The following is a 27939-nucleotide window of genomic DNA, read 5'->3' as shown; positions in this document are numbered from 1 at the left end:
GGGGCTTTTTTTTTTTTCCTGTTCTGACAAATCCATTTGCAGTTCAAAGCCACAGTGAGAAGAAAACAAGAAAGGGCGTCAGTCTTGTCCACCTGCACCCACTCATCCCCTGAGACAATGTCAATGATTAAGATGGAAAGACATGGGAGGAAGGATGACGGGGAGGAGACGAGGGGGAACACAAATAGGATGATGGACAGGAGTGCGCCCTCTTGTGGTGGAAATGTATACAATTAAATCAAATCAACTTCAAAGTCAACACAAAATGGTGACCCCTTGAAAAAAGCTTCAAGACTGGTGAGGCGCCGACAGATTCAGATTCACAAATATATATGCAAAACATTGCAGCGCATTTGTCATTAAGATAGCAGCCTGACATAAAAAAAAAAAAAGAAAATGGTGTTTTCTGACCTCTAGTGAAAGATTGGGCTATCTCAGGTGAACTACAAAATTTGGCGATACTGATTTTGAAAGCGTGGACATTAAAGGATGAAAAAAAAAAAAAGAAAAGAAATATAAAACACAGGTCAAATCACTAAAATTGAAAAGAAATTTATTTTTTGTATCGAATGCAGGTAAGGCTCTACCTCTCCGACTCCACGTGCCTGAGAGAGACCATATAAAAACTTGACAAAATTTAATACTGTCCTGTGATAAGTGCCGTAAACACCACTAGATGACAGTAATGCGTAAACTATGGACTTCAATAGGTGGTTGATGGAGAGAAATAAAAAGCTCGAAGATCTTCTAAAATCACAATCAACAAAATTATAGGGGAGATTGGAGCAGATGCGTTCAAAAAAATGATCAGCGATATAGCTGTGCCAGAGCATTTGTCCACAAAGCTCCTACAACAAGTAAAATGGAAAAGAAACTATAATATTTTGTTCATGTTAATTTTATAAAACATTAAGACTTAAAAAAAAATAATTGGGAAAACACATAAAACACATAAAAACTGTGAAAGGGATGTTAAAACTTAATAAATGGTAACTACTGTATAATAACAGTCCGTAATTTAGCAAGTCATCGATATTGTTCTTACTGCTCTAATTACTGTTTAAGCAGGCCCAGATCACACTTTGTAAATCGCTCAATTGTCCTTCGCAAGACCTGCCAATTTTTTGTCCTCATGTGGAGCGTTTCTCCACCCCTTGCTTGATCCCCAGCACGAGGTGAACAAACCAGTTAATCTGCACCATCCAGCCTTTCTCACGGCAAATCTCGATTTGGTCCAGGAGGTGGCGCTGTGCCTCGTCCTCGCTGCGGCCGACGGTGAGCGCCTCTCGGATGTACTCGATGTCCTCCTTGCTGGTCAGCTGGGGCATGCCTGGCAAGAGCCAAGAAATACTGTTTAAATAAAGCCAATATGACATGCTAATACATCTCGTAAATTAAAAAATGCCAGGCATGTATTCTTTATCCTCTGCAAAAAAAACCAACTAATTCTACCACATCTTAGTTGGTCTTCCTGTTCCTTCATCAAATCTAAGCGTATATGTATGTCAGTATGATACTGACCCCTAGTGGCCAAGGCGCACACACCAAAAGGCGGCCTATCGAATTAAAAATCAGGTTTATGCAATCATTTACATTCTGCGTGAGGTTTAATGCATTGTATGGAAGGACATCATACCAGTCATCAACATCATGGAGAAGAGGATGATAAGCAGGTTGGTGTGGTGCCGAAGAGCGAGGTAAGCTTTCACACACACATCCTGAAACAGAAATTAAAGGAGAATGTAATAATTCACATATGTGTTATAAGGAGAAATTTATTGTAGTTCAAGCACCTGGAATTTCTGGAAGTGGGGGCTACTTTTCTTTCCCGACGTTCCCATGACATACAGGAAGTCTGGCGTGAGCACAAAGGGAACCCACTCCTTGCTGATTCCCATGAAACTCTTGTAGTTCCCTAAGATGTGACCAAAGTCGATGTGGAAAAGATTCCCTGAGGAGTAAAACGTTCATCGTCACGTCCATAATCGGAAGTGTGCAAGCGAAAGACGAGCGTGGCTACCAGATTCGGTGATCATGATGTTGTCATTGTGGCGATCGCCGATGCCCAGGACGTAGGTGGCCACGCAGTAACCGCCACAGGAATGCAAAAACCTCTCCACTGCCTGCTGAAACTGAAAAAAAAAAAAAAACAACAACTTTAGCAAATCCTCCATCAAGCGTCTCCATTTGGCCTTTAAAACTCGTCTTGAAACCCATTTTTGATTGTTTTAACTGTATTTGCTGTTTGACACTTAGTAGGCAAAACGTGGTTGTTTTAAATTGCTGTTTAAAAGCAGTCGTGTTGAAATGTAATCGACACATTGGGAGCAGGAGACGACTCGTAAAGTAGCTCATTGTGTGACAGGAAACCACTGAAGCTCACGTCCTTTTCCTGTCTGTCATTTTTTTTGCTACTTCCTTTTAACACTGAGAGGGAAAACAAACAAAAGAGGTTTGTTGATATGCCCCGAATCAAAATACACATAAACATACATATCTACATTTTTTTTATTTTTACTAACATTTTCCCCCCATTGCATATACTGCAGAAAAACCAAGAGACACGATTTGGCCCAACATAGTGGGAGTGCATTTTCCCATCCTTTCCTACCTTCTCTTCGCCCACACACTTGTCCCGCAGCCACTGATGCAGGATTTCGTCTTTGAAGGCACCGGTGCTTCCGACAACACTCTGCTGGATGTTAGCGATGGTGGTGGCGTCCTTCACGATCTCTATCATGCCTGAAATACAATTTGGGGATGACATATGGAACAAAACGGGGGCCTCTCTTGTAACGGACCTATCCTGTTTCCGGTAGAGATGCAGCCGTACGGTAACAGGCACAGGTCCAGAGATTCAGTCTCCCAGATGGATTGCATGATCAGCAGAATCTGACAGGAATGTAGATAAGTGTTCTTTTACTACGACTAGACCTGTCTTATGCAAAATGACAATTCAGAGTAAAACAACGTCTGAATGAAATGAAGCGTGAGGAGATCAGACAGTCCGCCACCTGCAGGATGAGCATGTCCTGTCTGAGATCGTCACCGTGCTTGAAGATGATACCAATCGGGTCCTTGGACAGGGTTGTGGGGTCGGCCCTTTTAAATTGCAGCCACAGCGGCTTCTTCTTGGATGCCATCACTTTGCACTGATCGATCTGAGCCCACCACCCAAAAATAATAAAAGGAAGCATTCAGTAAGGAATCGCATAAGGGTCTCTAAAGGGTGAGTTTACGTTACCAGCAAGCTTCCGGCTCTTAGTCCGGGATCATAAGGGACCCGGAAACCCTGTGGAAGACCAGACAACTGGAGTGTCTCCAACTTCTGACGCATCTGACACACCACTGAAAAGCATACGCGTTCACTTTAGTTAACAGCACTTGAAAGAATGCAATCTAATTAGTGGTAGACCGATATGCTTTTTCCAGATATCGATTTTAAGAAGTCATGGAGGCCGATATTCATTTGTTGAAAAAAACGGGTTAAAATGCTGTCAATTATTTTTTTTTTCAATAAAAACTCCAAAACTTAGACTAAAATGCCTTTAAGCACATTGATAAAAAAAAAAGTGATTAGTGATTTACGACACGTTAAAGCTTTTTTTAGATCTTGGAAAATAGACAACTTAGTTTTAAAAGTCTAACCAAAAGTGCACGACACTCCCGGGCTCAGTCGCGTGTCTTATAGTTCAATCAAAACAAACATCTCTTTAAAGTTTGCTGCGGCAAATAGTTTTCTTTTTCTTGGGATTTGTAGTAGAGCGATATTTATGAAAATTTCTGGCATGTGATTCGAAGGGAAAAAACAAACAGGCAGCTTACGACTGATTGGTTGCTACAAGGACCGTTCAGATGGTGCTGTGGCTTCTGCAGGCAGGGCCACCAGCACATGAGAGAGAGAGCGAGCGAGCGAGAGTGAGCGCGAGAGCGAGCGAGAAAGATATTGGCCTTGAAATTTAAAAAAAAAAAAAAAAGGCAGAGCCGATAATCGGCAAAATGCCAAATATCGGCCCTGATAATCGGCCCGGCCGATAATCAGTCAATCACTAAATCTAATCCATTTTGAAGATCAGAAACTGCCCATGTTCACCTTGTGCCGTGACGTCGTACTTGTCTGGAGACATGGTCTTGATCTCTCGGGTGACTTTCTGCAGAGCCTCGGTCACCTCCACCTGCAATGTACCGATTGATGGTATGAATTAGTGACGCCCTTCCGAAGAACATCGCAAATACCCACTCGCCTGTTTCCCGAAATCCTGCAGCATGGCCTCGCCGCACCCTCGCAGGTAGGCCTCCAGCAGGACCGCAAACCTCTGCTGGTAATGCTTGGACTGGGCGATTTCACTGCGTAGGAACCAAAAGAGGAAATGGCCGATACGCTTACTCTGAAAGGCAAAAATAGAGAGAGTGCAAGGTTTTTTTTTTTTTGTTTTGTTCTTTTTTTTAACCTGGACATGTACTGACTGACGTTCTTACCCGCAAAGCCCTCTTGAGCAGGAACCTGACAAGGGCGCTGTCATGGTAGGGCTCAAACTTGACTGCCTGCATACATACACAGCAATAGTTATTTAAAGTCTCCTTGGCTGCAGAATGACAGGTTTCATAACACAGGAAAAAAAAAAAAAAACAAGAACCACACAAGAAAAGGAACGATAAAACTCTGATACTTGGACGGGGTAATAACCACAAAAATGGAGGAAAAGCCACTTTTGTCTTGTCTGGAGGAAATCAAGACCAACATTTGAATGAAAAGAAAACAGAAGTTATGGTTTTTGGTCCCTTGTACTTGTCATCCTGCTGTCTCCTTATCTAAAGCCAACAGTCTCAAACTTGGGTCTTAAACTGGATAGTGATTTTAAAATTGGACCTGCAAATTAGTGCTGGTATCAAATCCAGTTTTTTTTTTTTTTTTTTTCATTTTAGGCAGCTGGCTAAGTTCAACAGTAATCCGTGCCTTCGTCACATTATTGGCTGGACTAATGCAATGCACTTTATTTTGGAGTCAGCCAAAGTCTCCAGTTGGTCCAAAATGCTGCTTCTTGCCGCTTGACTGATTCTTGTCAGAGGCGTCCGTTCACTGGCTCGCAGTGCATTCTCGAGTTATTTTGAAGATTCTATACGTTGTTTTCAACTCTGCAAATGGTCTTGCGCCACCATACCTCTCTGAGCTCCTCCACCCTTACGCACCAGACGCTATTTGAGATACCGAGGACTAAGCGAAGGCTCAAGTTCCTCTCTTCCTCCCGCTAAACGTTAGGCAAGCACCCTCGCTTCCCATCTTTAAAACTTCATTTTTATTCTTTGGTTTTTGGCTCAGCATGAGACTTGGTTTTTGCTCTTACTGTTATTGTGCTAATTACTCTCTTCATTATTACTATTACGATTTTTTTTTGGGTGCATTTGTCGTCGTGTGACTTACTCATGCTAAACGTACAGCACTATGTGTGCACGCAGCGGCTTTTATAAACACGGCCGAGTTGAGTTGCGTTAAACAGACCTGGACTAGCTGCAGAAGATATCGCAGCACGTCGTCGTCCTCCAGCGTCTCCAACTTCCTCACGGCCATGGAGCGGACTTGAGAGTCAGAGAAGTGGCAGTCGAGCAGCTGCATGGCCAAGCCGACATCTAAAACGCTGACGCGCAGCAACGGGAAGAGTAAGAAACAATTTTACAAACATTAACGGCGCAAATGTTCTTCTTACCTGCTGTCCCATGCAGTGCAGCGCTCCAACAGCCGGTGGGTTGCCAGGGCGTCTTCCTGTTTTCCCCACCTGACTGACGACAGCAGCTTTGGATAAGCCCTGACAGGGAGACCTTGTAAAGTTTGGTTGCCTTGGAAAAAAATTTATCTTCCTACTTCGACAGCACATGTTTCACTATCCAAGTACCTGGGGTCGCGCATACACTCGTGCCGGAAATGCCACAGCAGCTCTTTGTCCTCAGGACTCAACGGATGTAGAGGGTCAGTAGCTACGATGGCGCCAAATTGTTTCTTCAGATGGTTTGGCATCTCCCTTTGACCTCGCTCGCGGCCATCGGCGCCCTCCGCCGGCAGAGCGTCATCCCGGCTCAGATCGCGGCTCTTGGGAAGCACCACGGGGTAGCAGTACTTATCCAGTAAGATGGCGACGGCCATGGACGAATCCTTCTCCGGGTTGGTGGCCGACGTCAGCTTGTCGGCGTTGATGCTACTGCTGCTGCTCTCCTCGCTCTTCTCGGGCATTTTCCACATGTGCAGGACGAACTCCCCCTGGCGCAGCAGCGAGCGGTGGTCGATCAGCAGCAGGTTGACGTAGTACAAGAGGCGGCTCTTGGTTTTGCCTTGACGAAGGGCAGTGGAAGCGGTGAGGCTCGCTTTCTGGAGGTTCGGTATGATTTGAGATGACCTTACCGTCGTGGCTCCCGACTCCTGAGGTGTTATCCAGGTGGGAAGTTCCTTTTGAGGTTGGGGTCTGGGGTTGTTTCCTGCATACCACCTGGGAAGGAAATGACACGCTGTAACATATTCACAACATTGTTACAGTGATCGCCCGGTCATTTTTTTTTAGAAGTAGGTTGAAGCTGAATGGCTGATGATGAAGATGACAATAAAAAATAAAAGAATAAAAAATCTTTACCTGGAGGTTGAGTCGGCATCCTTTAGGCAGGTCCTTGATTTTGATGTTAAACTCTAACCAGCTGTTCCACAACACTTCGTCGTTGAATGGTTTGGGAGTCGTCCGCTCCTTACGCACACAAATTAGGATTGTTGTTTGTGTTTTTAAAACATTTTTTTCTGTTTTAGATTTTTTTTAAAAATGATAATGATTTTTTTTTTTTTTGGGGGGCGGGGCAATAATACATAGCACCTGTGATTTATGGATCTGTATAATTTATCAACCTGGGCAAGAAGCTGCTGACTATGAAAGATGCTGGCTTCAATGAACACGACAAAGTCGGGAATTTTGGGAAGAGTCGGGATGTCGATTCCCAGCACCTTCACCCGGAACTTCCTGTTACAATCCCACATGGAGACGGTGAACACTCGCTCGTGGTCCTTCTCGTCGATGGTCAGCTGCTCGTGCGTGCCTGTGATAATGCCAAAATCGGACAAATGACTTGCCGTCGCTCAAACGTTGAGTCCCGTAAAAAAAAAAACGATTACCTGCAACACCAGTGCAATCGTCCACTTGGGCCCAGTCCTCTTCACGGACCAGATCCAGTTCAGGATTTGGCAGCGTCTCCAGAGCCAAGTGGATCTCCTCTCCATTCTTCAGACACTGACGGATCCAGTTGAAGTTGTGCAGCGGTTTCTCGCCATACAGGAACTCCTCCCTATTCAAAAAAAACGAATCCAACTAATTCACCTGATCCCACCAACTTCACAGCCGACTCGATTTGAACAAACCTGCCGCACACGCGCAGCACAAAGTCCGTCTCGCGTGTGGTGTCAGGGATGCCCAGCAAGCCTCTTTTGCTGGCCGTTTTGGAGAAGAAGCTGGACAAAACCTGCATGGGACAGACAAGGATGTGAAATGTCACAAAGCAAATTGAGACCTTGACGCGGAACACTTGATTGTACCTGTGCCGGTGTGTCGTCAATGGAAACCTTGATGGTCTGACTGGCTGTGCGGATGTGGATCACCACGAGGACGTGGCCGTTGCTGAGCTGAGAGGATGAACAGAGCAGCCCGATAACTCGCGCGTTCATAAAACACAGCTTAAATGGAACCACGGCGTTTGTACACCCAAGATTAAGATATGACTCATCTTTGAGGGAAACGAGAGACTCTAAAACTTCCTCATAAAATGAGACCAATTCACTTATAAGATCGTCTTCGAGATAAGACGAACACTTGAATTGAATCTAGGGAACATTAGTTCAAATTCTTACAATGCAGGCTTCGGGATATGAACGCTGACTTATTTGTGCTCGATTAGATTTTGGCCTGTTTTTCTGCTTCTTCTCCTCCTTCCGCAATCCTAATGAGGACAAAATATGACCCTGAAAATTAAAACATACCTTTCCCAGGAGGTGCTCCGGGAGCGACTTGTGCGTCACCCATGGGTCCATGGAGTAGAGTTTTGCGTCACGGTCCGATAGCTCGATGCGTCGCGGCGTCAGCAACTTCCTGCGCGTGAACTCCAGCTCGTCGTCGTGCACGTTACTGACGTCGGTGACGTCATAGCCGATCAGGTAGTTGAGGTATCGCTGGTACCGGAGGGTCTCGTCTGAGGGCTGCGGACGAGGCACCAGCTTGATCCGGCCGACGTCCTTCTTCAACGCTTTATAAATAAATAGAAAAAATTCAAAAGATCCATAATGCATTCTGCAGTGATCCACAAACTGTGCAAAAGTTATTTATCTATATCTATATCAGCGACATATAGTGACAACCACTACAATTTAATGCTTTTGCACTAGATGGCAGATACAATTATGTATACGCTCAAGATTGGAAATCACTGCTTCAGACAAAAAGTTGCTCGCAAACTAACCTCTCCAGTAGCGTATGCAGTCCAGCGTCTGGAAGACTTGGTGCTTGTCATAGATCTCACACGTGCTGCCTTTCTTCTGGTAAAGCAGTATGCAGTGGTCAGGAGAAAACCGCTGGTAGAATTCCGGACAGAGGTTGGATGTCACTGCATTGAGCCACACCTGAGCCTTCACCTGGGAGAAGAGATATTCATAGTCACCTTAATTGACACAATGAGCAATTAAATAACAAGGAGAAACCTGTTCCACAGTCCAGTTTCCCGCAACCTCCAGTTGCAGCGAGTCGGGGCAGTCGGCACCCCGCGCCGTTGTGGGCAGAACAAACTCCACGACGACATGATCCACGGAGGCGCACGAGGACGACATGATGGCCTTCCTTTGTCTCCGCCGCCGGCTGCTTTCTTCTCGAAACACCACTCGCTCTTCGTCACTCGCCTGGATCGGCTGCTCGTCCATCGCCTAGCTTGACGAGCAATAGAACGGGACACATTGATTTTGGCTGGAATCAGTTTCAAATTGTTTTCTGTATGACATGAAATGACCCCAAGGAAATAAAAGGAAGGGACATAACCCAGACCTAAATCTATTTGGAAACCTGTGGGGTGGACAGGAAATGCTCTCCCAGTCTGAAAAATTTGGAGCATTGATGTAATGAAGCGAAACACAAACATGAAACAACAATAGTCAGAACGTTTTTAAAAACAATTGGGGGGGAATATATATATATATATATATATATATAATATATATACATATACAATATATAGATTAGTTTAGATTAGATAAAATAGATAGATAGATAGATATAGAATATAGATAGGTAGAACACAGCTTTTTGCCATTTTAAATTAGTATTTAAATGAACGGGATGTAATGACTAGTTTGTTTTTATGAAAACAGGAAGTTAGCTAAAATGGACAGTAGTAGGAATGCAACACTACAAAAAAATACTGCGTTGACAGGTCTGTACGAAATACGTATATTTGGCGATTATATCAAAGGAATATCTCAAGAATTAACAAATTTAGAACACAATGCAAGCCAACGGCACAACTTTAGCGGAAGCGGCACACGGGACGGCCGAACTATAACGGTACAATTGCCAGAAAGTCACCAGGAAGGAAAACTCACCAACAGACATGAAGGGTGATGACACCCCTTGGAAGCCACCTAAGATTCGGCATTTAAGTGAGGTAAATACAGCACATTACTGTTCAAAACAAAAAAAAAGTGTTCTAAAAGTTTCAAAAACGTTGCCTCGCCGCCGGGGGCAAAGAGTTGAATTGCCAACTTTGCTTGAAGAGTTTGCAGCATCCTGTGATACCTTCACAATAAGAGTTCTTCCGGAAGTACAACAATTCAAGTGATTTAAGTTTAATCGGCTTTAATGTTTGCTGCCATCTAGCGGCCAAAATAAGTAACTTTATAATAATTATGTTTTTCTTTATTAGGAACATTACTAAGTAGATATTAAATTTAACATGAACACAGTCTGAACGTTTTCATATAACTGAAGTAAAGTTTTTTGTTTAAACATGGAACCAATTTTTGAATTTTCTCACAACAATTTAATTAAGTGTTACAATAATCATAAAAAGGCCTGCAAAAAAGACAGTTTATAAATGATAAATGGAGTAATGATACATAAAGTGTTTAATTTTTTTAATCGTTCAACTCAACAAGAAATGCAGGGCCGTCTGCAAATAAATCGACCAATGAGAATGCTAATAACCTCTGATTGACAGCAAATTGCACCAATAGGATTGGCGAGGATGATGTGTTTATACCAACCTACTTTTCCCGTACAAGGCCACTGTTTAGGTGAGTAAAGAAAAAGTTCATTAAAACTTTTTAGTGTTTTAAAGCGTCGAATTCGACATGCGACCGCATCAATGTATTGAATATGCTCTAAACTTGGAAAATACGAGGCAATATTGGGATGACGAGGCCTGTCCTTTTCACATATACGAGCTCCGCTGCTCGATCGCTCTTAAAGCTTCATTGTTGACGTTAGTTGTTTTTGTTGAAACGGCCCTTTTCCCGAAACCCATTCGACGCATTTATTATATTTATTCGCCTTGTCGCAACACAGACATCGTTTTTCATACGAATGGATATTCTCCATTCTACATTTCTGGCGTATTCGTCGACGGAAATCCCCATTTTTTTTAAATTAACAATTTCGTAGCGGGACCGATCAAACTGTTTCTTCTTGTGCCCATATCTCCCAAACACAACTATTTGAATACACGATGTCTGAATAAATGATTGTAACAACACTATTACTTATTTGTTGCCGTCATTCACAGCGTAGAATGAATGGGTCGCTACGCGCATGCGCGGAGGCTCTCGAAGTTTATAAACAAGAGGCTGTCACATGATGTCCATATTGCGCAACAGGGGGAAAATGTGTGAGTTCATTTTTTTTGGGTGGGTTAAAAAATAGATTATTTAAGGAATCAGAGAAATGTAGGGCATTTAAACCTGACATTAAAAAAATGATTATTTAAGGAATCAGAGAAATGTATCTGTCTGTGTAACATGTACATCTTTCATCACATTCTATGTTTCAGTTGAAATCATGATGTGGGAGGTGGTGATCCCCAAAAGCCTGTCTGGTGGTAACCTCAAACAGCACAAGGAGACCGAGCCTCCTCGCGAATGCACAGGTATCCGCCGTCCCCATGGCAACAGTCGGGTATCTCTTTTCTATTAAGCAGCACTCCCAACATCCACATTGGATTTGTGTTTACACTCACAGAAGAGATTGTGCAAATGGATCAAAACCAATCACATGACTCCTCACCTGGCCCAAGGAGTGTTATGGAATTAATGGAATATGGTAAATAACACCAAGTGTGACTTTTTTTTTTTTTTTAATAACGATTGCATCACAAAGACACAAACATCCCTCTGCTCTTTCCTCAGATGATCTCCCAAACCTGCAGGAGGCTCCAGAGGAGAAAGAGATGACAGCGATTTATCAAATGGAGGCCGGCGCGGGGTGTCGTGTGCAGTCAGGGGACACCCGCTGGCTGACGCAGCTGGCTCACATTGCCACCGGGCCTCATAGCCCACTACTACAAGAATCTCCCCACAGCAGGTACAATCACACAACTCGTTACCTTTCAATCGTGAAGAGCATTACTTTCTTACTTGTACTGAAGCATACAACACAATTAAAGTAAGTACGTTTCTGTTGCTCATTTTCAGTTCCTTTTCTGCCCGACGTGATCTACATTCGTACGCCCGGCCACCCCCCCCTAACTCGAGCAGAGGCAGGGTACAGGTCTTCAATTCCACTTTAAACTCCCATCAATGAAGCGGGGTGACCCACTTCAGAATCGCTTCGTTGCTTGATGTTTGCTTTATGTTTGCACAGACGAGCAGCGAATGTAGCTCTGCGGTGTCCACCAGATCCTCGCTGTCGGACGACGAGGACACACCCTGGAGTGTCTCCTGGCCTGCCACTGCCTGGCATTGCTTTCTTAAAGGTACACACGTACATATAATCAAATGAGAACGTGAACGTATGTATTTTCGTTTTTAAAATTTAAATTGACTGCAACTGGGGTTTTCGTAAAGGTGGAGGGAGTTATGAACCGTTTGGAAACTAAACTTTCAGGGCTCTGCTTGAATATGGGAATTGAAGAGGAATTGCAACGGCAGCATTAACCCAAAATTAAGAATACACAATAGTCTATTGTCTTATATAAATATATTTTTGTGTTGTGCAAAAATGATTTCAGTTGCTTTCAGCAGAAAGAATTGTAAAATTGTAATTTAACAAAAAAAATGAAAAACAATTACTTAAAATTAAATACCATTTATACCAGTGCCCCGGAAAACCTCCCCCAACCCCCACCCATTTTCTGTCAGTACAAAGGTCGTTACAATGAAGCCGTTTTGTGTGTGCAGGCACTCACCTGCGTTTCCACAGTGGCTCCAGTGTCAAGTGGTACAATGTTGAAGACCTTCAGTCTGACAACGAGGCGCAGTCCATGTCTTTAAAGGTAATATTAAAGTAAAAATTTAATATCATCACAAGTTGGATCAAGTTTTGTGGATGTAAAAAAAAAAAAAAAAACTTCAATTTGGCAGACTTATGGCTGTGAGGGTTTGCAGCTTGTGGCACATTCAGAAAACGTGCTGTCTGGTCAGGCCATCTTGCAGCTGACCTTTGACCCTGGTGCTTTTGGACACAGCTTGTTAACCGCGCGCTGTCAACTCGACCACCCGTTCTACGTTAAAAACAAAGGTAAGTAAATTATACGTATGTCGCACTTTCCGCCGAGAGGACTCCACCTGTAGCACATGTATTTCTCCTTTCCCGTCAGGTTGGTCATCATTCTACCCGAGCTTGACCGTGGTGCATTATGGGATAGCGGGCTATGAAATGGAGTTAGGCGACGTGTGCCTTCCTCCGGGTCACAGAGATGCCGAACATACAGATGACTCGCTTGTCTTTGACACGTTTAAAAGGTATTTATTCCGAAGCGGCAATGGCATTGTGCATGAATGAACGAGGCGATTACATTTGCGCTTTCGCAGTTATGATTTCACACCACTGGACTCTTCTGCGGTTTACCTGCTGAGCAGCATGGCCCGACGGCGATATGCCTCCCTGTCCAGCGGGGGCGCCGTTTCTCCAGACAGAGACACATTGCAAGGTTTGGCATCCTTTCATTGACAAAGACCAACTGTTGAAAATGTAACAAATAAATGAGTAAAAAACAGACATCTGAACCTGTCTAAAACCAACAGACACTCCCACACCCAGCCACTCCCGCTGTCCTCGCCGCAAGCCAATCAAGAGCCAAATCATCCGCCAACCAGGAAGTAACCACACCACACCCAAGTGCAAGCGGCCAATGAACGCATTCATGCTTTTTGCCAAGAAGTTCAGGGTGCAGTACACTCAGATGCACCCGGGCAAGGATAACAGGTTAGTACGCGCCTTCACGGCGGTGTTCGGCAATGGGTGCTCGTCACGCGTGTAAAACGCAACGTGTGTTTGTTTCAGAGCGATCAGCGTGCTCCTGGGCGAGCGCTGGAAGAAAATGCGAAGCGAAGAGCGTCGTGTGTTTACCTTACAGGCCAAAGCGCTCGCCGATGAACAGAAGAGGCTCGACCCTGACTGCTGGAAACGCAAACGCACCGACTATGTGAGGTAACACACACACTCACACACATCTTCAAGAGTCACATCTATGCGATTATAATAAATGCTTATTTTTGCCGACAGAGTTTTCAAGGGGACAAGTAAAGACAACGGATGCTCTACATGCACAAATCACAAATAGCAATTCACTTTTATAGCTTATTACAATATCATACATGCTTAACTCATTCACTATCAGCCGAGTGAAAAAAATGGATCTTTGACGTATTAATCCGTCAATGGCAGTGAATGAGTTAAATATGACATTTAAAAAAAAAAAAACACACACAATGAGTTCACATTTTCAGCACTAAGAAGAATGTGTGTTTTCTTGCAATATGCTTGAAGCAGGTGCTTTTTTTCCCCGTCCCCAGAAAGTAGGTAGTTATAAATGCATGTTTTAATATTTTTGTGGCTTGAAATATAATTGTTTTAAAGTTAGCGCGTACTATAACATGAATTGTAAATTAACGAGCAGGTCTTTTACAACTTGCTTATTTGGGTACTTTATGTAAATAGTGTATACACTCTTTATTAAAATGGGTATGCCAACGTAGAAAAAAAGGGGCTTCATTCAGATTTCAGTTTCAGATTACTGTACTGTATGTGCCATAGTTAAATAATTGAAATGTGTTTTTATCAATCATTTTGTGATCGTCATACATAAATTACACTTATAGATGTGTTGTAGGCATAATAATATGTCTATTACTATGTTATAAATGATCACGTTTGTGTAATGTAATAAGTGAGAAGGTGTGGTGTTACAGACATATTGCGTCTTATTTACGACATTTATTTATGATGCACTGTATCCACTTTATCGTGTGTGACTGGGATGCCATAATGACAAATATTTTTCGGAACTTTTTTTTTTTGTGTTTGTGGAGTATTTACATTTGTTGTCGATGCAATATCAAGATTTGAAAAATAATAAAACACGTTAAAGCTTTTTGTCTTTAATGGGATGGGAAAGGGAAGAATCAGAGTCAATAATTTGTGTCCAATAAGAGACTTTTGATTTTCCAAAAAGTCATATTCAAGTCTTTATTCAATCTGTTGCTATTTACATACTGCACACATCTGTGGCTGCAGATAAATGTGTTAACTCGCTACAATTACCGGAACGATTAAAAAAAAAAAAAAAATCATTACCAATGAGTTAAATCTATGATTCATACGTGGAATTATCAAATAGAATCCACACAGTTAAAGAGTATGTGTAAATGGCTAGAAAAATGTCATAGAAAATATAGATACAGTAAAAACATACAGTAATTTGGCCTTGGCGTTTAAGGGATATTTACACAAAAATAAATTGGGTAATATAGTTTCTGTTGAAGAAAGAGATAATTGATTGAACGTGTCTGATTGGGGACGTGGACAAAATACTGAGCAAAAAGTAAAAAAAAAAGTTAGACACTCACGACACAATTTGGAAGGAATGGCTAACTTTTCAGATTAGACTTAACAAGTGCAAGCAAGACAGTCGCCACCTTTAGTAACAAGACGCAGATCACAGAGCATTATTTGGGTTTAGTCCGACGGTCGCGTTAGCAAAACAGCTTTGAAAGTCCAAGAGCGTTGCTTACTCCAAAAGGCCACAAAGCCAACGCCAGGGAAAGCAACAGCCTCCGCAGCAGTTCCCCATGAACACTTCTTAAAAATACTTTTTAAAAATTTTTGACAGTACTCGCAGCTTTTGGACGCTTGCGGAGGAGCTTTAACATTGATCTGTACGCTGACGTGTACTGTTGGTGTGTACGTGTGTGTGTGTGTGTGGCATCTACATGAGTGACTCAAGGCTTTCAGCGATGTTGGTCTTCCCCAGCAGTACTGATCCATTGGTCTCTGGACTCTGGAGCGATCGCTGGTCCTCCTGGCTGCTCACCAGACTCAGCACGGCCCGGTATAGAAATTGGTACTGCTCCTAAAAGGGGTCCAAGGGTGTCGTCAGTATTGATTATTGAAAGGCGCAGGTGCGTGTTTGAGCGCTTACTATATCATTAAACACTCCTGGTCTCATGAGATTGGTCATCCGTGCCACCTGATAGACGTCGACTTGCCCCTCCTCCTGAAGCTGATTGGACAAAGTGGTGAGGGCGCAGAACAGACCCGATGTAACGCCTCCCAACCTACACGCACACACACAAGTGAAAGCAGAGCATAAAATTAGATCTCCAGCAATCATACAACAAATGAGTTGCATACTCACGGGTCGTGCACAACAGTAGGCCCAGGTGTGCGTTTGCTGTGCTCGTTGACCGTGTTGATGAGTTCAAAACAATTCCTAATGGGGCTGTCAGGGTTGGGCCAGCAGGCGGCGCTGTACAGACGCACCTCCAGAGCATAATTGTTCTAGAAAGGAAAATGTTTTAAATTAACACCAAAGTTATTTTAGTAGATGAAAATGATTATAAATAATTAAAACTAAAATAAAAGAAAAATAAAATAAACGTTTTAGTTTACGAAATAAAATAAAAATGAAAAGGATTTAAAGAAAAAAAAAAGAACCTAAAACCAAAGGAAACTACATTTTACATTCACAAAACTAACTATGATTGGTGAGAAAATGTCCTTAGTTTTTGTCTTTGGCAATTTGTGTAATACCTGAGGCTTTATGCTTGATTTAAATGTATAAGATAAATGTGCAAGAGGAGCAGGCCGAACGGTCACCTGGGAGTTGTAGTCCTCTTGATGTGTGTCGCACAGAAGCGACGTCATCAAGAAGCAGCCAATGGCTCATCGGCTTTTGTCATTTAACTCGGGCCGAAGTGCAACGGAAGGTAAAAAATGATGAGGTTTTTTTTTTTTTTGTTTGGTTCCAACTTTTATCAGCGGTATTATGCATGGCACCTATTGTAATTCAAACTCTACCCTGTATTGTCAAAGTGTTTTGAAATAATATTTGGATTGATTTTTTCTATTTTTACTGTACAATACTTGTTTTTCTAATCTCGCACACAAGTAAAACAGCAATTTCTTTCAAAACAAAAACTGATGCTAAAACTAAACTAAAACTTGAAAAAACTCAAACTAACAAAGCCGCCCTGAAAACCAATTAAAACGAGAAAAATTTTAAAAGACAAATAAAACCTATGTTGAAAATTCCCAGACTAAGAGAAACGTGATTTACACCATTTTTTTTTTTTAATCCTGTCGGGCCCAAGGACCACTTAGAAGTGCAAATGAATGTATATTTGAAATCGTGCTAAATACCTGCGTGGATTCTAACGTGACGTCCTGCACAAGCACTTTGTCGTCATTGGACAGACACACGTGCCTCTCCGCTGAATGCGAGACAGTGAATCCTTCAAAGTTCATTATTTGCTCTTCAGAAGGCCGATACGCACGAGGGTCCCAATCCTCACTCTGCAAACACACGCAGTGTGTATACACATTCATTTGAAGTTGTAAACATCTTAAATAATAATGCACTAACCTGACAATGTGGGTCAGGCAGCTGGACAACGGCGTGCGTGTTGTGCTCCCAGATCATTCGCCAGAAATCCTCCACCGTGCTTCTCAGCGGCGTCTGACTCACAATGAATTCTTTACTGTGGCGGTGGCCCTGAGATTAAAAAGCAAAAACAGCAGCAGGATGACCCCATCGAAAAAACAAAAATAAAAACAACGGGAATCCGTGACAATTTTTCTTAACTTAAAAGCCACACGTTTGAAGTTGTTTTACCAGCACGTAGGAGGCGTTGATGTAGCCTGAGGCGTTGGCTTCTGTGGCGGTTAGACAAACTCTTGATCTCTCCACTGCAAAACACAAGACACACGAGTTTAAACATGACTTGAGAGCATCTTGGGGTAGTTTATGGGAAATTGAGGCTCACCGGGCATCAGCGCTCTGGCTCTGTTCCTCATAGCGTTGCCGTCTCGCAGAGCCGTGCTGTAGTCGGCGTGTTTTGCTTGCCGCTGACTGATCAACTGAAACATCCGCCAGAAGCATTTCTTATCAAACCAATAAGCTATGTGCTACATAGCGAGTGGTTTGTACACGTACCTTGAATTGCTTGTCCATGCGCGTCCGGCCTGACGCTCCAGGCGTCAGCAGGCCGGAGACGTACGAGTGGAGGTGGTCGCAAGTGGCAGAGGTGTGGCGGCTCAAAATGGCCTCCACTAAGACGTCGTGGATGAACACGTACTGCTCCTAGAGGCAAGACCAACTTATAATATAAGTCAAGTTTATTTAGGAAAAGAACCCTTGGCACATAGATGCTATTCGTTAGCCCCTCAATGGCGTTTTTTATTGTTTATTAGCATTGAGCTAGTTGACGAGTAATTACTGGTAATTACGCTGTAATAATATTGTAATAAACAAGTACACAAAGTCATTTGGTTGTTTTAAATAAACAACATGTAGTTCTTGTTATAGGTTTAAGTGGAGAGTACTCTAGAATCTGTGCGTTTCCTTACCTCCGTTTGAACCAGGAAGTTCCTCTGAGTCCGCACATGTTTCAGGAAACCGAGAACATTCACCGTCCCCTGATCCTCGATCTGCTGCAGCATGCCGTCGATGACGATATAGGTCCCCGTTCTACCTACACCAGCACTGTGACGCAGACGCAAAACCATCATGATCCTTGGCATTTTTTTAACGGCGCAAATAGAAACAGGCAAACCTGCAGTGCACCAAGACAGGTCCCATCTCCTGCGTTCTGGCCCGAGAGGATGTTCTGATAAAGGACAGGACAGGCAGAGTGTATTCTGGCACGCCCATGTCTGGCCACTGCGTGTAGTGGTAATGCTGGACTGTGTGTTCTGATTTCCTCTGAGATGCCTGGAGGATTTCGAGAGGTTCTGATTGTGTGTTCAGCTTCAGAAAAAGCAGCAAAAATGCATATGAGGGTTTACCTTATTTGAGTTTTCTCTGACAATGAACGTCCGCAGTGTGTAGTAAGCGAGGGTCTTGCTGCTCTTCAGAGTCACCTGGTAAGAACCATAGTCCTCCTGACCAGATTCCGGCCAGTACTGATCACACTTGGTCTGTTACGTCACACATAATAAAACACAAATGGTTGACTCATGCCGATGTGAGCAAGTGACGTAATCAGAAAATGCTGTTAACATGGCGACAAGCGCTCTCACCCGTCCTTTCTCCTTCAGGTTGGTGATCATGACGATGATGCCGATGTTCTGCTGCCAGATCATTCTCCAGAAGTCTTCCCTGCCTGCTCGGAGAGGGCCTTGGGCTGCGATGTAGGCCCTCGTACGCTCATAACCCTGCGGATAAAATAGCGAGGGTGAGTTTTTTTTCAATACACAGCTCGTGTTTTGTACATAATTTCTACGGCTTCATATTGCGAGTGATGGCACAGCACAAAATCTCAGATTTTAGGTGAATTTAATTTGTCGAATTCCGTTTGCAAGAATAGCTGTTTTGTGAAGATTGACGCAGTAGTTCTTGAGATATAATAATGCAAAGGAAGGTGGCCACGCCCCTTTTTGCCGAAAATGTCCAAATCCAGCAGGCCGTAACTCCCAAACCCTTGCGTCGATTGATCTAAAATTTGAAATTGGAGTGTTGTCCCATCACGATTAGGGGTGGGAAACTATGGGTACCTCACAATTCGATTCGATTCAATTCCGATTTGGCGGCTTAGGAGGCTCGATTCAATTCCGATGCGTCACTACTAACTATTCGGAATACGCCTTGAAATAACCTCAATTGCAATCGCCTCCGACCAAAAAGCACACTCACGTCAACAAAGTTTGCGTTGATGTAGTCATCGCATTTCCCGTCTCTGTCCAAACTATTGGTCAGCTTCACTCTGCTGTGGTCATCTGGGATGTCGGAATGGTTTGATGAAGTTACACCACATTTGATTTGACCGGCACTGTGAAAGCAACGCTGTATTGAGACGTACAAGCCAGTATGTTGATGTATCGGTTCTTGGATTTGTTCTCGGGTTGACTGGAGCTGTCCGCAGTGATGCCCATGTCCACGGTGCATGCTTGCACTTCCTACAACACAACGCAAAAACACACACAGCCATTTTAAATCAGCAGTAAAAAAATGACGGTGCTCAGAACCATCAGATTTTTGTCAACTCTTCATGTGCGTTTCTCAAAAACAATCAAACGTATCAGTTTCAAGTCAACTTCAAAGGGGTGCCGAGCATCTTACCTCGTAGGATTCTTTCACAATCTAATGGAGGGTGGAAGTGAGGATGCAGAAAGCGCAACGATGGCGGTGGTGAAAGGAGAGTCGGGGGGTAGAGGGGTGGTGACACACAGGCAGACAGGGAGTCAGTGCAGGTCCAGGTACAAGGGGCTCAGAAACACACAGAGAGGTCCCATCTGTTTTACGTATCATTCAAACGGTGCTTTTCTCTCTTAAAGTGTCACATGATGAACGTTGCCACTTATATAATAGGTTTGGGTGTAAAAATTACATCAGCACTAACATTCATCCCCTAAAAGAATCTGAAGTGATTTAAGGGCTTTTTATGGGAGGCGGATTTATGACGAATTGGAACGCCCCCTTTTGGAGCTCGGCTTGTTATTTTTTTTCTGTTTCAGCTATCTACGGCACAAAGTTTTAAGTCTCAGGAGGCAGACAGGAATGGTTGTAACATCCATTCCGGGCTAACAGTAGTTGTGCAGTGGTGTTTGAAAATGAACACAACTCATTTGCTCATTCTCAAGCCAGTCATTGAAAGGCCAATCGTTGTGATATATTTGTACCGCCGGATGATCCCTTTAAAGTTGCGTATTTTCATGTTTTGCTGTTACAAAAGGGCCAAAAAGAACAGTGACAGTTGCAAGGGGGTTGTATTCGGTGAATTTCCTGTCTGTGTGTGTTACACTGGAGGTTCATGCTAGGAAACAGAGGGGACTGATGCCATGCAGATGCACCCGTTTTGACACCAATCCGAGGACTCAATATTCAAATTGACATATACTAGGGATGACGAGTAACTTTCCGGGGATCATGAAGCACATTTTTCTTTAAAATTGTTACATAACTACTTAAGCAGTCTAAGATGTTGTTAAATGTTTTTCCTAAACAGCATGATGTTAGCAGATATGGAAGCGTGTTATTAAAAAGCTATGACAGATGACGTACTGTCAAGCTAGTGCAAAGTCTGCCTCTAGTAGCTCCACACAGAGAAAAAAAACAAACAGCCAGAGACAGCGCACACCTCAAACTCCTTGGAGAACGTGTTGGTGTTGTGGAGCTCCATGACGTTCTTCACAAACTGCTTCACCGTCAGCGGCTCGTGACCGTCTGGCAAACAAGGAGGGAATGGGACTCCCATACCAAATAATAACAGCTATGTTTTGAGAGTTACCTGTGGCGAGCAGCAGAGGAGTGGACGGCGCTGATATGACTTTGGGTGACGTGCTGTCATCGGGGTAGAAGTTTGCAGTCTGGAAACAGTTTCTGTGACATGAGCGAGTCCAAAAAAAATAAATAAAAAAGGATGGAATGGGGGAACAAATGTGATGTTGGTCATTGCGGGTGTATTGTTTATCTGTTTGCATCGTTACAGAGGTGCGTTATTTTATAAAGGTATATTTGTTATTGTGAAAAGCAAACCGGATGTTGTTGCGTAATGCACTTCCAGTGTCGCGACGTACAGTGATGTTATGAAGATCGACTGCATACTTAGTATTCTGAGCCAAACACAGTCTGTATGTATATGTTCTAAGTATTCTGCGATATATGTCAGTATTTACATTCCGGCATAGGATGATATGTGCTTATGATTAGCCGTTAAGCTAGCGATTAGCGCATTAGCTCGCGAATTTAAGCTAGCGATTAGCGCATTAGCCCGCGAACGTTAGCATGCTAACTTGGCTAACTGTTCGTCACGTAGCAACAAGGTGTGGTACGTTGTTTTGTTGTGTTTTATTATGAAACAACACTTGAATATTTCATGCGTTTATTGTTACAGCTTTACACCTTCCTGACTTCCTTCTACGGTGAATAAATAGCAAGATTCATCAACAAGTGTGGTCATTGAAGGCGTTGTCTGTCCGCCTAGCTGTAACGGGGACGTGGCAAGGGCAGAATTGCGGGTGTCAACTTTGTTGCAATGCGCACCTCCAATATACCAGAATTCCCACCAGCACCAACAAACACAGGATGGTGAGCGTGGAGACAACAGCCAGAGGAATGATGGTCCTCTTCTCCCTCTCCACGCTGCCGACCAACCCGACGTGAGATTCGTGACTGCTGTTGCTTCCCTCTGAAGTAAAAACGACAAGCAAAATCATGCACAGCTTTAAATGTAAAAGTAAAAGCTAAAAAAGAGGAACTTCATCTACAAGACTGTTAAGTGCGGTTCTTCTAGTGATTAGAGTTACCGGCCAAAGACATCCACTAGAGAGACCACTTGAGTTACTAAACCTCATTTTGAAAGAAAATATCCCACTTAGGAAGCTTAAGTGGATCCAAGCAGATAATAGAGCCTGATGCGGACAAAAAGATCTGATGAAAATTAGACACATTTATAGTAATTTGCGACAAGCAGAAGGGAGCAGCTATTATTGCCAACAAAGCTGCCATCATTTCGACAACAAGACACGCAGCAACTGAAGAGCCCTAACTGTATTCACTCAACCCCCCCAAAATAAAGAAAGAAATCAAACCCATAATATTGTCAATTTAGGGATGCTATTGAAAGCAACTGGGAATTTATTTAAAGGTGTGACAGGATTTTTGCAGGTACAAGCAAATCAAATGTAACGCTTTTTAATGTCATTTTCAATGCAACTGAAAACAAACGTAATGTCCATGTCCGACCGCACATGCGCACACATGTGCATACAAGCATATATATATGGCTGTCAGTCGATTTGAAACTTTAATCAAAATTCATCGCACGATTTCCATAGTTAACACTCGATTAATCTCACATTTTACATATCTTTAACATTTTTTCATACTATGATCTTAAAACTGGTCAATATGTTTACAGGGACAGTAATATAGAATTTGCTTGATGTTCCAATTAATTTGCTCGTAATTTGAAAAGAAAAATGTACTAACTCTTTTTTAAAAAATTTTTTTAGCTAGGTTAGTGATGCAGCTTTCCTGCAAATAAGACAGAAATAACACCAATGATGTTACATGAGCTATCTTCAGGAGTTACTGAAATTAAATACTCAGAGTTACACCAAGTGACAAGCACGGACGGGCATACATACGACTCTCGAAGGGGCCTGGGAGCACCCGTGCTGACCCCTTTGAGAGTGTTGCAACACAGCTCGGTGCTAACTGCTAACCGAAAACCTACCAATGGTGTTATAATTCAAATCACGCTTCTGGATGTGATATTCTTTTTATTATTGTTTAATGCCATTTTAGGCCTCTGCCACTGGAACCTTGGTCGAGCTCAGAGAGGTGGTCCTCGGGTCTTACCATTAAACATGGGTTGGGTGGTATGCATGAGCACCCTGAGGAGAGAGGAGGAAGTGAATGACTTGTAGACCGTATCGGCGAGGGTGTTGCTGCCTGTCGCCGTCCTCTCAGAAATCCAAAAGGACGTGCTGGATTCTGGAGGTTTGTTCACGGGTGATTCGCTGTCCAGAGAGGACTCTGTGATGCCTATAGGAAATTAAATATTAACATTTAATCCCAGAAATTTTCACAAGAGGAAACCCCTTAATTTCAGCATTTTTCGGGGGGATTTTGACAAATTTTGCGAGGCCAACAGAAGATTGTGTTCTAATGCTATAAATACATGGAGCTAGCACGTAAAAAAAAAGAAAGAGGCTAAGACGTATAAATACGTCTTTGGGAGGCGGGGACTACGTTTTTGAAAACGTATATGTATGTCTTATGGATTGAATGAGTTAATGAAGAAGACCACAAATGTAATATTTAGAGTAGCGGAGTTATTGTTAAACCCTAAACTCTTTGAGCTGACCTGGCAGCGTAACGGTCGATCCCGGTGAAGAGGATGTGGCCATTTGGGATGAGCTGTTGACTGAGTCTTTATAGAAAACATCAGTGACTTGAATGTCGTCCACAGAGGAGGAGAAGAGGTCCGACTCAGGAGAAGGGAGGGCACTTTCACTCTCTGGATCTGTTGGGCTGAGATCTTGTGTCTGGAACAGAAGGAGACGTCAATGACATCAATGGACTGGTCGTGGAGAGATTGAGTAGTTTGGTGAATCGTTGTTACCTGATGAGGCAGAGAGGCCTCTTCTGTGATTTGGCGGCGGACGGTAGGCTGGGTGTTGGGTGCAGAAACAGGAAATAGGAAGCCCGGCTGCTGGGTTATACCAGTTACCCAGATGGCACCATTGCCATCCATGGCGCCATGGGTAAATATCCGTTGCGTTCGAGTTCTTCGCCCGTCATCAATTTGGTTTTTGCTTACATCGTCACTTTTAGATTTGTTGGGTTTCTTATTCACACTGGGGTTGAGCCGTGTTTTCTGTACGGGGGACTCAGGGGGAGGAGGCTTAGGGGTGGACTGAGTGGTGACCTGGACCGGGGGATTCGGGGTTATTTGCAGCCGAGGGTGGTGGGTGGGTTGGTTTTGGTAAACTTTGGTCTGCTCCGCCGGAATCTCCTCCACTGGACTGTTATCGACTGGATTGGGATTCTCTGGCTTCTGCCATCTGATGTTAGGTGACATCTAAGGATGAAAGTTTTATTTTATTCAATGAAAAAGTTGACATTTAAAATTCTATCAGACAGTTTCTAACCTCCTTGCTGATTTTTAAGTCTTTGGACACATCAGGAACGGTATCACTCTCTAGAAAGAAAACAAAGACGTAAATGCGTTGCAGTCAATTCAAATACTTGCTCTTGGCACGTTCGTACCTGGATCCTCTAACGGCATGTCCACTATAATTTGGTCACTCCATCGTCCTCTGAGGCCGTTGGTGCAAACAGCCACCACCTGGACCACATAGCTGCTGTTGGCCAGCAGGCTGGTGATGATGGCCCCCTGTCAAATGCAAAATTAAATTGAAATATAATAGTAGCGGATGGACATATACACACATACACACGTACCACGTCCTGATCCCCGTCAGTCCTGTACTCCTGCTTTCTCTGGTTTTGGCCTTGCAGCCTCTCATAGGTGACAGTGTACCAGTCGATGGTCGTGTCATAAACCACGCGGGGCCGCTCCCACGTCACGACGATGGTCGTTTCATTCTGGGCGTCAGCTTGGACATTTTCTGGCGCCGAACTGCAGGCTAGAGTCGAAGAGCATGTCAATTATGTACGTCGTTTTTTTTTTTTTCCGGATGCATCAAAATACTGAAGCTGTTCTTGACCTTTCAGTCTTAATAGACATTGATTTAATATATTTAAAGAATAACAGAAGAGTAGCAAAGAGCTTGGCATTAAGTTGTTACAGGCAGAAAGATCTTTTTCGGAAATACTTTATTTAAAATTCAAAAGGAGCTGCGGAATAAATTGAGAGGGGAAAAGGGGACCCTGATCTACAAAGTCGAGCTCCCTGGCAACCGAAAAGAGCTACTTTATATTTCTGAATTTGAATTCATGCAGATGGAGAGGATAGCAAATTACAGCTTTTGATGACTGCCATTGCGGGCTGACCTTGGAGGACAGCATTATACGGAAAGCAGATGCGAGCTCAACGTGCTCCGTGTTCACTTTGCCGTCTAGTGCCTGTGTGGCCTCAGTCAATATATTTTCTTCAAAGCACAAGTAAAATTTGGTGGAAAAAAACACGTACCGTATTTTCTCCTTAAAGTCCCAAATTTTCACCCCAAAAAACCAGGCGCCTTGTAATGCGACACGCCTATTATAAGGACAGAGCAACTCTCTCGACCATTGAGCCTGTTCCCCTTGGGGGTATTTCAGAGTCCATGTTAGCACACCTTGCTAGCCAAAGTCTGAGACATCTATGCTTCGAATTAACTGTGACATATACAATATGTGAATGAGTTTTTTGGGTGATGGTGCAGGAGAAAGCTGGACAAAAGGACAGCTGTCCACGATGTCGTAGTCTGTCTTATCATTCATGTTATTGCAAGCAAGATACATCACAGGTTTAGACAAAAAAATAAATAAAAACACACTGCCCAAAGCACACCACTCACCTCTCTCTAACCAGCCATCTGATTGGCTGAGGCTCCCAGAATGCATCAGTACAGTTTTTGTGTTGTTTTTATTTCTTTTTGGGATATTAATGGCATGAGAGATACATGTTTTGTGTTAATTCTATTTCTTTGTTTCATTGTTTGTTGCTTGTATGCTGAGTTATGTTTGGTTTTGATTTGAAACCGGGTTTCTAAGGAGTGTGGTGACCAGTGAAATCCCTCCCCTGATGTTGTCGATTAACTGTGTCGCCATGACATCTCTCATTGGTCTGAGGTGCTGCTGCTGACATCGATACCTTGAGCTAGCATGTGCGAGCTAGCATGCGCAAGCTAGCAATTGGAGCGCGGCACGCCCAGTGTAAGTATTAAATACAGAAATTGACACAGCGCGTCTTTTGGCCATAAAAATATGGTAAATCTAAAAGCCCTGAGAATATATTTGGGGTCACTTCTAACTTACTTGGCGTGGGTACGTCCTCTACTCCCGTGTATGAGGCAAACACCTGTCCCATGAACTGCTGCTGTTCTCTGAAGTTATTTTGCAGGTAATCGGTCAGCATCACGTATCCAGCCTGCTCCATGGTCATCACCTCACAGAAAACCTCCAGCTGCAGGGAGAAGAGTGAACGCCACAAAACAAATATGTCTCTCGTATTTTGATACCGATGCCAAAGTAAACAGTACTTGCGTTAGTGCCAGGCGACTAGAGAGGCCTGCTCTATTTTTAGTTGGCGCCTATGTGGCCGTGTCATGCCTTGTCGCTCTCATTTCCGTCATGCAAATGCACACTAACACACGCGTATGGCTTGTACTACAAACAAGCAACCACTGCAATGACCGCCACGTCTTTTTATATTTATCACTTTGAGACGATTAGCAGATGACAACCGCTTTCAGTTTTTGGCTGTTATTTCGTGCACGGGCAAATCGCAGGATTTTGAACGCAGCTCTCGTGAAATGCAGTAGCCGTATCCCGTTTTGCGCCTACTCACCTGCGTTTCCGATATGGCCACGGTGTGTTTAAAGACGACCCACTCGACCGTCTCGGTGCAAGGAGGAGAAGTAAGTGAGCCGTTGTATATGTAATATTTGGCGGTGTTATTTGGCAGCAAGGACTGCAAGGCCAAGGCTTCCATTGATCCACTTTTACCTACCCAACAACAAGAAACACTCAGGAATCACCGAAAACATTTCCTAAATGACAGGTCGAAGGTCACTTACCAAATCGACCGACGGTGTTGACAGCATCGATGACAGGATTGAGGTTCTCATTGTCATCCAAGCTGATCTGCAGACATGCACTTCTTCAGTAAGATGTCAGATTGATTTGATTTATTTATCCCCTCCATGCAAATGCCAAGGCAGACATCAACATGTTGACTTACCTCAAACAGCACAGCTAATGCCGCAATCCTGCCTCCCTCCCTGATGGCTTCTTGGAGACTTCGGAAGGCATCCGGATCATAAGCGTAGATTTGCATCTGAAATAAATTCTGCAAGTTAGCCCAAAGAAAGCATAAGGGCAAATATATCTGCCGAGAGTTTGTTTTGAGTACCTCAAGAGGGTATTTCATCCCATTGAGGCTGTGCTCGGAGCCATCGGAAGTAGAATTGCAGCGCCCCCAGTGGAAGGTGACGGTATCGACGCGGAAGCGGGAGCTCAGCCCACCTCCGCTTAGATGGAAGTCGCCATCCACGTTGATAGCCACTAAAAGACGAGGACGAGGACGAGGAAGAGAAATTTAACACAAGCGATTCCAATTCACATTTGAGACCTTGGACATTAACAAATCACTGTGGAGAAAAAAATAGTTCATTGGGCCTGATTTTCACTTTTGTTGCCTGCAATTTAGACATTTGTGTCCGTGTTATTTTAACTCATTCCATCCATAAGACGTATATATACGTTTTGAAAGTTGTAGTCCCTGCCTCCCAAAGACGTATTTATACGTCTTTGCCTTTTGCGTCAGAGCTTCATGTTTTTATGTTTAGAACACAATATTATGTAGGCCTAAATCAGTCAAAATCCAGAAGAAAAAAAAAACGCTGTGAGAACGGCTGGGATTCAATGAGTTAAGGGGGCGGTAAATTCATTTTTTTTTAATTAGGTCCTGATGCACAATCGAATGAGATCACATCTAAGAATTTGATCAAAAATGTTGCATGTGCACGTGTTTTTCTATTAAATTGTGTATGCGTGCCTAATAAATTCCAAGTAGCTCCTCTAGGATATTAAATCCTAACAGGATATGAA

General features: G+C 43.3%; 3 protein-coding genes across 5 annotated transcripts in view; 1 reads left to right on the top strand and 2 right to left on the bottom strand.

Moving 5' to 3' along the window:
• Nucleotides 1-536: 536 nt before the first annotated feature.
• On the bottom strand, nucleotides 537-9794 carry pik3cg (phosphatidylinositol-4,5-bisphosphate 3-kinase, catalytic subunit gamma). The gene is made up of 24 exons (XM_088288767.1): nucleotides 9611-9794; nucleotides 8720-8942; nucleotides 8482-8653; nucleotides 8006-8268; nucleotides 7565-7651; nucleotides 7391-7491; nucleotides 7148-7317; nucleotides 6884-7071; nucleotides 6621-6728; nucleotides 6395-6479; nucleotides 5892-6324; nucleotides 5706-5804; nucleotides 5501-5636; nucleotides 4480-4545; nucleotides 4245-4388; nucleotides 4094-4175; nucleotides 3245-3348; nucleotides 3015-3161; nucleotides 2802-2892; nucleotides 2612-2742; nucleotides 2021-2132; nucleotides 1794-1951; nucleotides 1637-1718; nucleotides 537-1330 (listed from the first exon to the last, which is right to left on the bottom strand). Exons 2-24 carry the CDS (start codon nucleotides 8933-8935, stop codon nucleotides 1131-1133), a joined length of 3375 nt encoding a protein of 1124 aa, XP_088144893.1. The 5' UTR covers nucleotides 8936-8942; nucleotides 9611-9794; the 3' UTR covers nucleotides 537-1130.
• A 457-nt stretch (nucleotides 9795-10251) lies between these two features.
• LOC148341804 (HMG box-containing protein 1-like) lies at nucleotides 10252-14798 on the top strand. 2 transcript variants are annotated; one of them, XM_088282620.1, is made up of 13 exons: nucleotides 10252-10300; nucleotides 11053-11148; nucleotides 11241-11321; nucleotides 11408-11582; nucleotides 11693-11762; nucleotides 11862-11973; nucleotides 12398-12492; nucleotides 12581-12737; nucleotides 12817-12961; nucleotides 13031-13149; nucleotides 13244-13424; nucleotides 13503-13644; nucleotides 13725-14798. In XM_088282620.1, exons 1-13 carry the CDS (start codon nucleotides 10252-10254, stop codon nucleotides 13743-13745), a joined length of 1443 nt encoding a protein of 480 aa, XP_088138746.1. In that variant the 3' UTR covers nucleotides 13746-14798. The 2 variants fall into 2 exon arrangements, with proteins under 2 accessions (XP_088138746.1, XP_088138736.1); XM_088282610.1 differs by having other exon boundaries at nucleotides 13503-13649; nucleotides 13725-14797.
• The window catches only part of ptprz1b (protein tyrosine phosphatase receptor type Z1b), a 39019-nt gene continuing 25753 nt past the window's right edge, over nucleotides 14674-27939 (bottom strand). The window contains exons 4-32 of one of the 2 annotated variants that reach the window (XM_088282588.1): nucleotides 27242-27393; nucleotides 27071-27166; nucleotides 26907-26973; nucleotides 26678-26835; nucleotides 26146-26293; nucleotides 24628-24812; nucleotides 24433-24559; nucleotides 24315-24364; nucleotides 23786-24244; nucleotides 23528-23708; nucleotides 23020-23205; nucleotides 21700-21844; nucleotides 20945-21036; nucleotides 20795-20880; nucleotides 19777-19797; nucleotides 19517-19613; nucleotides 19351-19433; nucleotides 18738-18872; nucleotides 18504-18635; nucleotides 18272-18429; nucleotides 18066-18201; nucleotides 17653-17799; nucleotides 17483-17576; nucleotides 17332-17405; nucleotides 17083-17211; nucleotides 16860-17012; nucleotides 15856-15998; nucleotides 15640-15775; nucleotides 14674-15570 (exon numbers count right to left, since the gene is read on the bottom strand). In XM_088282588.1, the coding sequence (XP_088138714.1) occupies nucleotides 15427-15570; nucleotides 15640-15775; nucleotides 15856-15998; nucleotides 16860-17012; nucleotides 17083-17211; nucleotides 17332-17405; nucleotides 17483-17576; nucleotides 17653-17799; nucleotides 18066-18201; nucleotides 18272-18429; nucleotides 18504-18635; nucleotides 18738-18872; nucleotides 19351-19433; nucleotides 19517-19613; nucleotides 19777-19797; nucleotides 20795-20880; nucleotides 20945-21036; nucleotides 21700-21844; nucleotides 23020-23205; nucleotides 23528-23708; nucleotides 23786-24244; nucleotides 24315-24364; nucleotides 24433-24559; nucleotides 24628-24812; nucleotides 26146-26293; nucleotides 26678-26835; nucleotides 26907-26973; nucleotides 27071-27166; nucleotides 27242-27393 (3914 nt within the window). In that variant the 3' untranslated portion in view covers nucleotides 14674-15426. The remainder of the gene's footprint in view (nucleotides 15571-15639; nucleotides 15776-15855; nucleotides 15999-16859; nucleotides 17013-17082; nucleotides 17212-17331; nucleotides 17406-17482; nucleotides 17577-17652; nucleotides 17800-18065; nucleotides 18202-18271; nucleotides 18430-18503; nucleotides 18636-18737; nucleotides 18873-19350; nucleotides 19434-19516; nucleotides 19614-19776; nucleotides 19798-20794; nucleotides 20881-20944; nucleotides 21037-21699; nucleotides 21845-23019; nucleotides 23206-23527; nucleotides 23709-23785; nucleotides 24245-24314; nucleotides 24365-24432; nucleotides 24560-24627; nucleotides 24813-26145; nucleotides 26294-26677; nucleotides 26836-26906; nucleotides 26974-27070; nucleotides 27167-27241; nucleotides 27394-27939) is intronic. The other variant, XM_088282597.1, reaches the window with a different exon arrangement.

The sequence above is a fragment of the Idiotropiscis lumnitzeri genome, chromosome 2 (genome assembly GCF_059441095.1).
Source record: "Idiotropiscis lumnitzeri isolate Australia: NSW breed Sydney's pygmy pipehorse chromosome 2, RoL_Ilum_1.0, whole genome shotgun sequence".
Lineage (NCBI taxonomy): Eukaryota > Metazoa > Chordata > Actinopteri > Syngnathiformes > Syngnathidae > Idiotropiscis > Idiotropiscis lumnitzeri.
The sequence above is the reverse complement of the archived record's forward strand: the minus strand, read 5'-3'. Positions and strand labels throughout refer to the sequence as shown.

What these genes read in the sequence shown, in the direction of transcription:
- LOC148341804 (XM_088282610.1), top strand. Translation starts at nt 10,252, where the DNA reads ATGATGTGTTTATACCAACCTACTTTTCCCGTACAAGGCCACTGTTTA. An exon ending in TATGGAATTAATGGAATATG is followed by an intron (nt 11,322 to 11,407) that starts GTAAATAACACC and finishes CTCTTTCCTCAG; the next exon opens with ATGATCTCCCAAACCTGCAG. An exon ending in GTCTTTGACACGTTTAAAAG is followed by an intron (nt 12,962 to 13,030) that starts GTATTTATTCCG and finishes GCGCTTTCGCAG; the next exon opens with TTATGATTTCACACCACTGG.
- pik3cg (XM_088288767.1), bottom strand. Translation starts at nt 8,935, where the DNA reads ATGGACGAGCAGCCGATCCAGGCGAGTGACGAAGAGCGAGTGGTGTTT. An exon ending in GTCAGCAGCTTCTTGCCCAG is followed by an intron (nt 6,729 to 6,883) that starts GTTGATAAATTA and finishes TGTGTGCGTAAG; the next exon opens with GAGCGGACGACTCCCAAACC. An exon ending in TAAGAGCCGGAAGCTTGCTG is followed by an intron (nt 3,162 to 3,244) that starts GTAACGTAAACT and finishes TGGTGGGCTCAG; the next exon opens with ATCGATCAGTGCAAAGTGAT.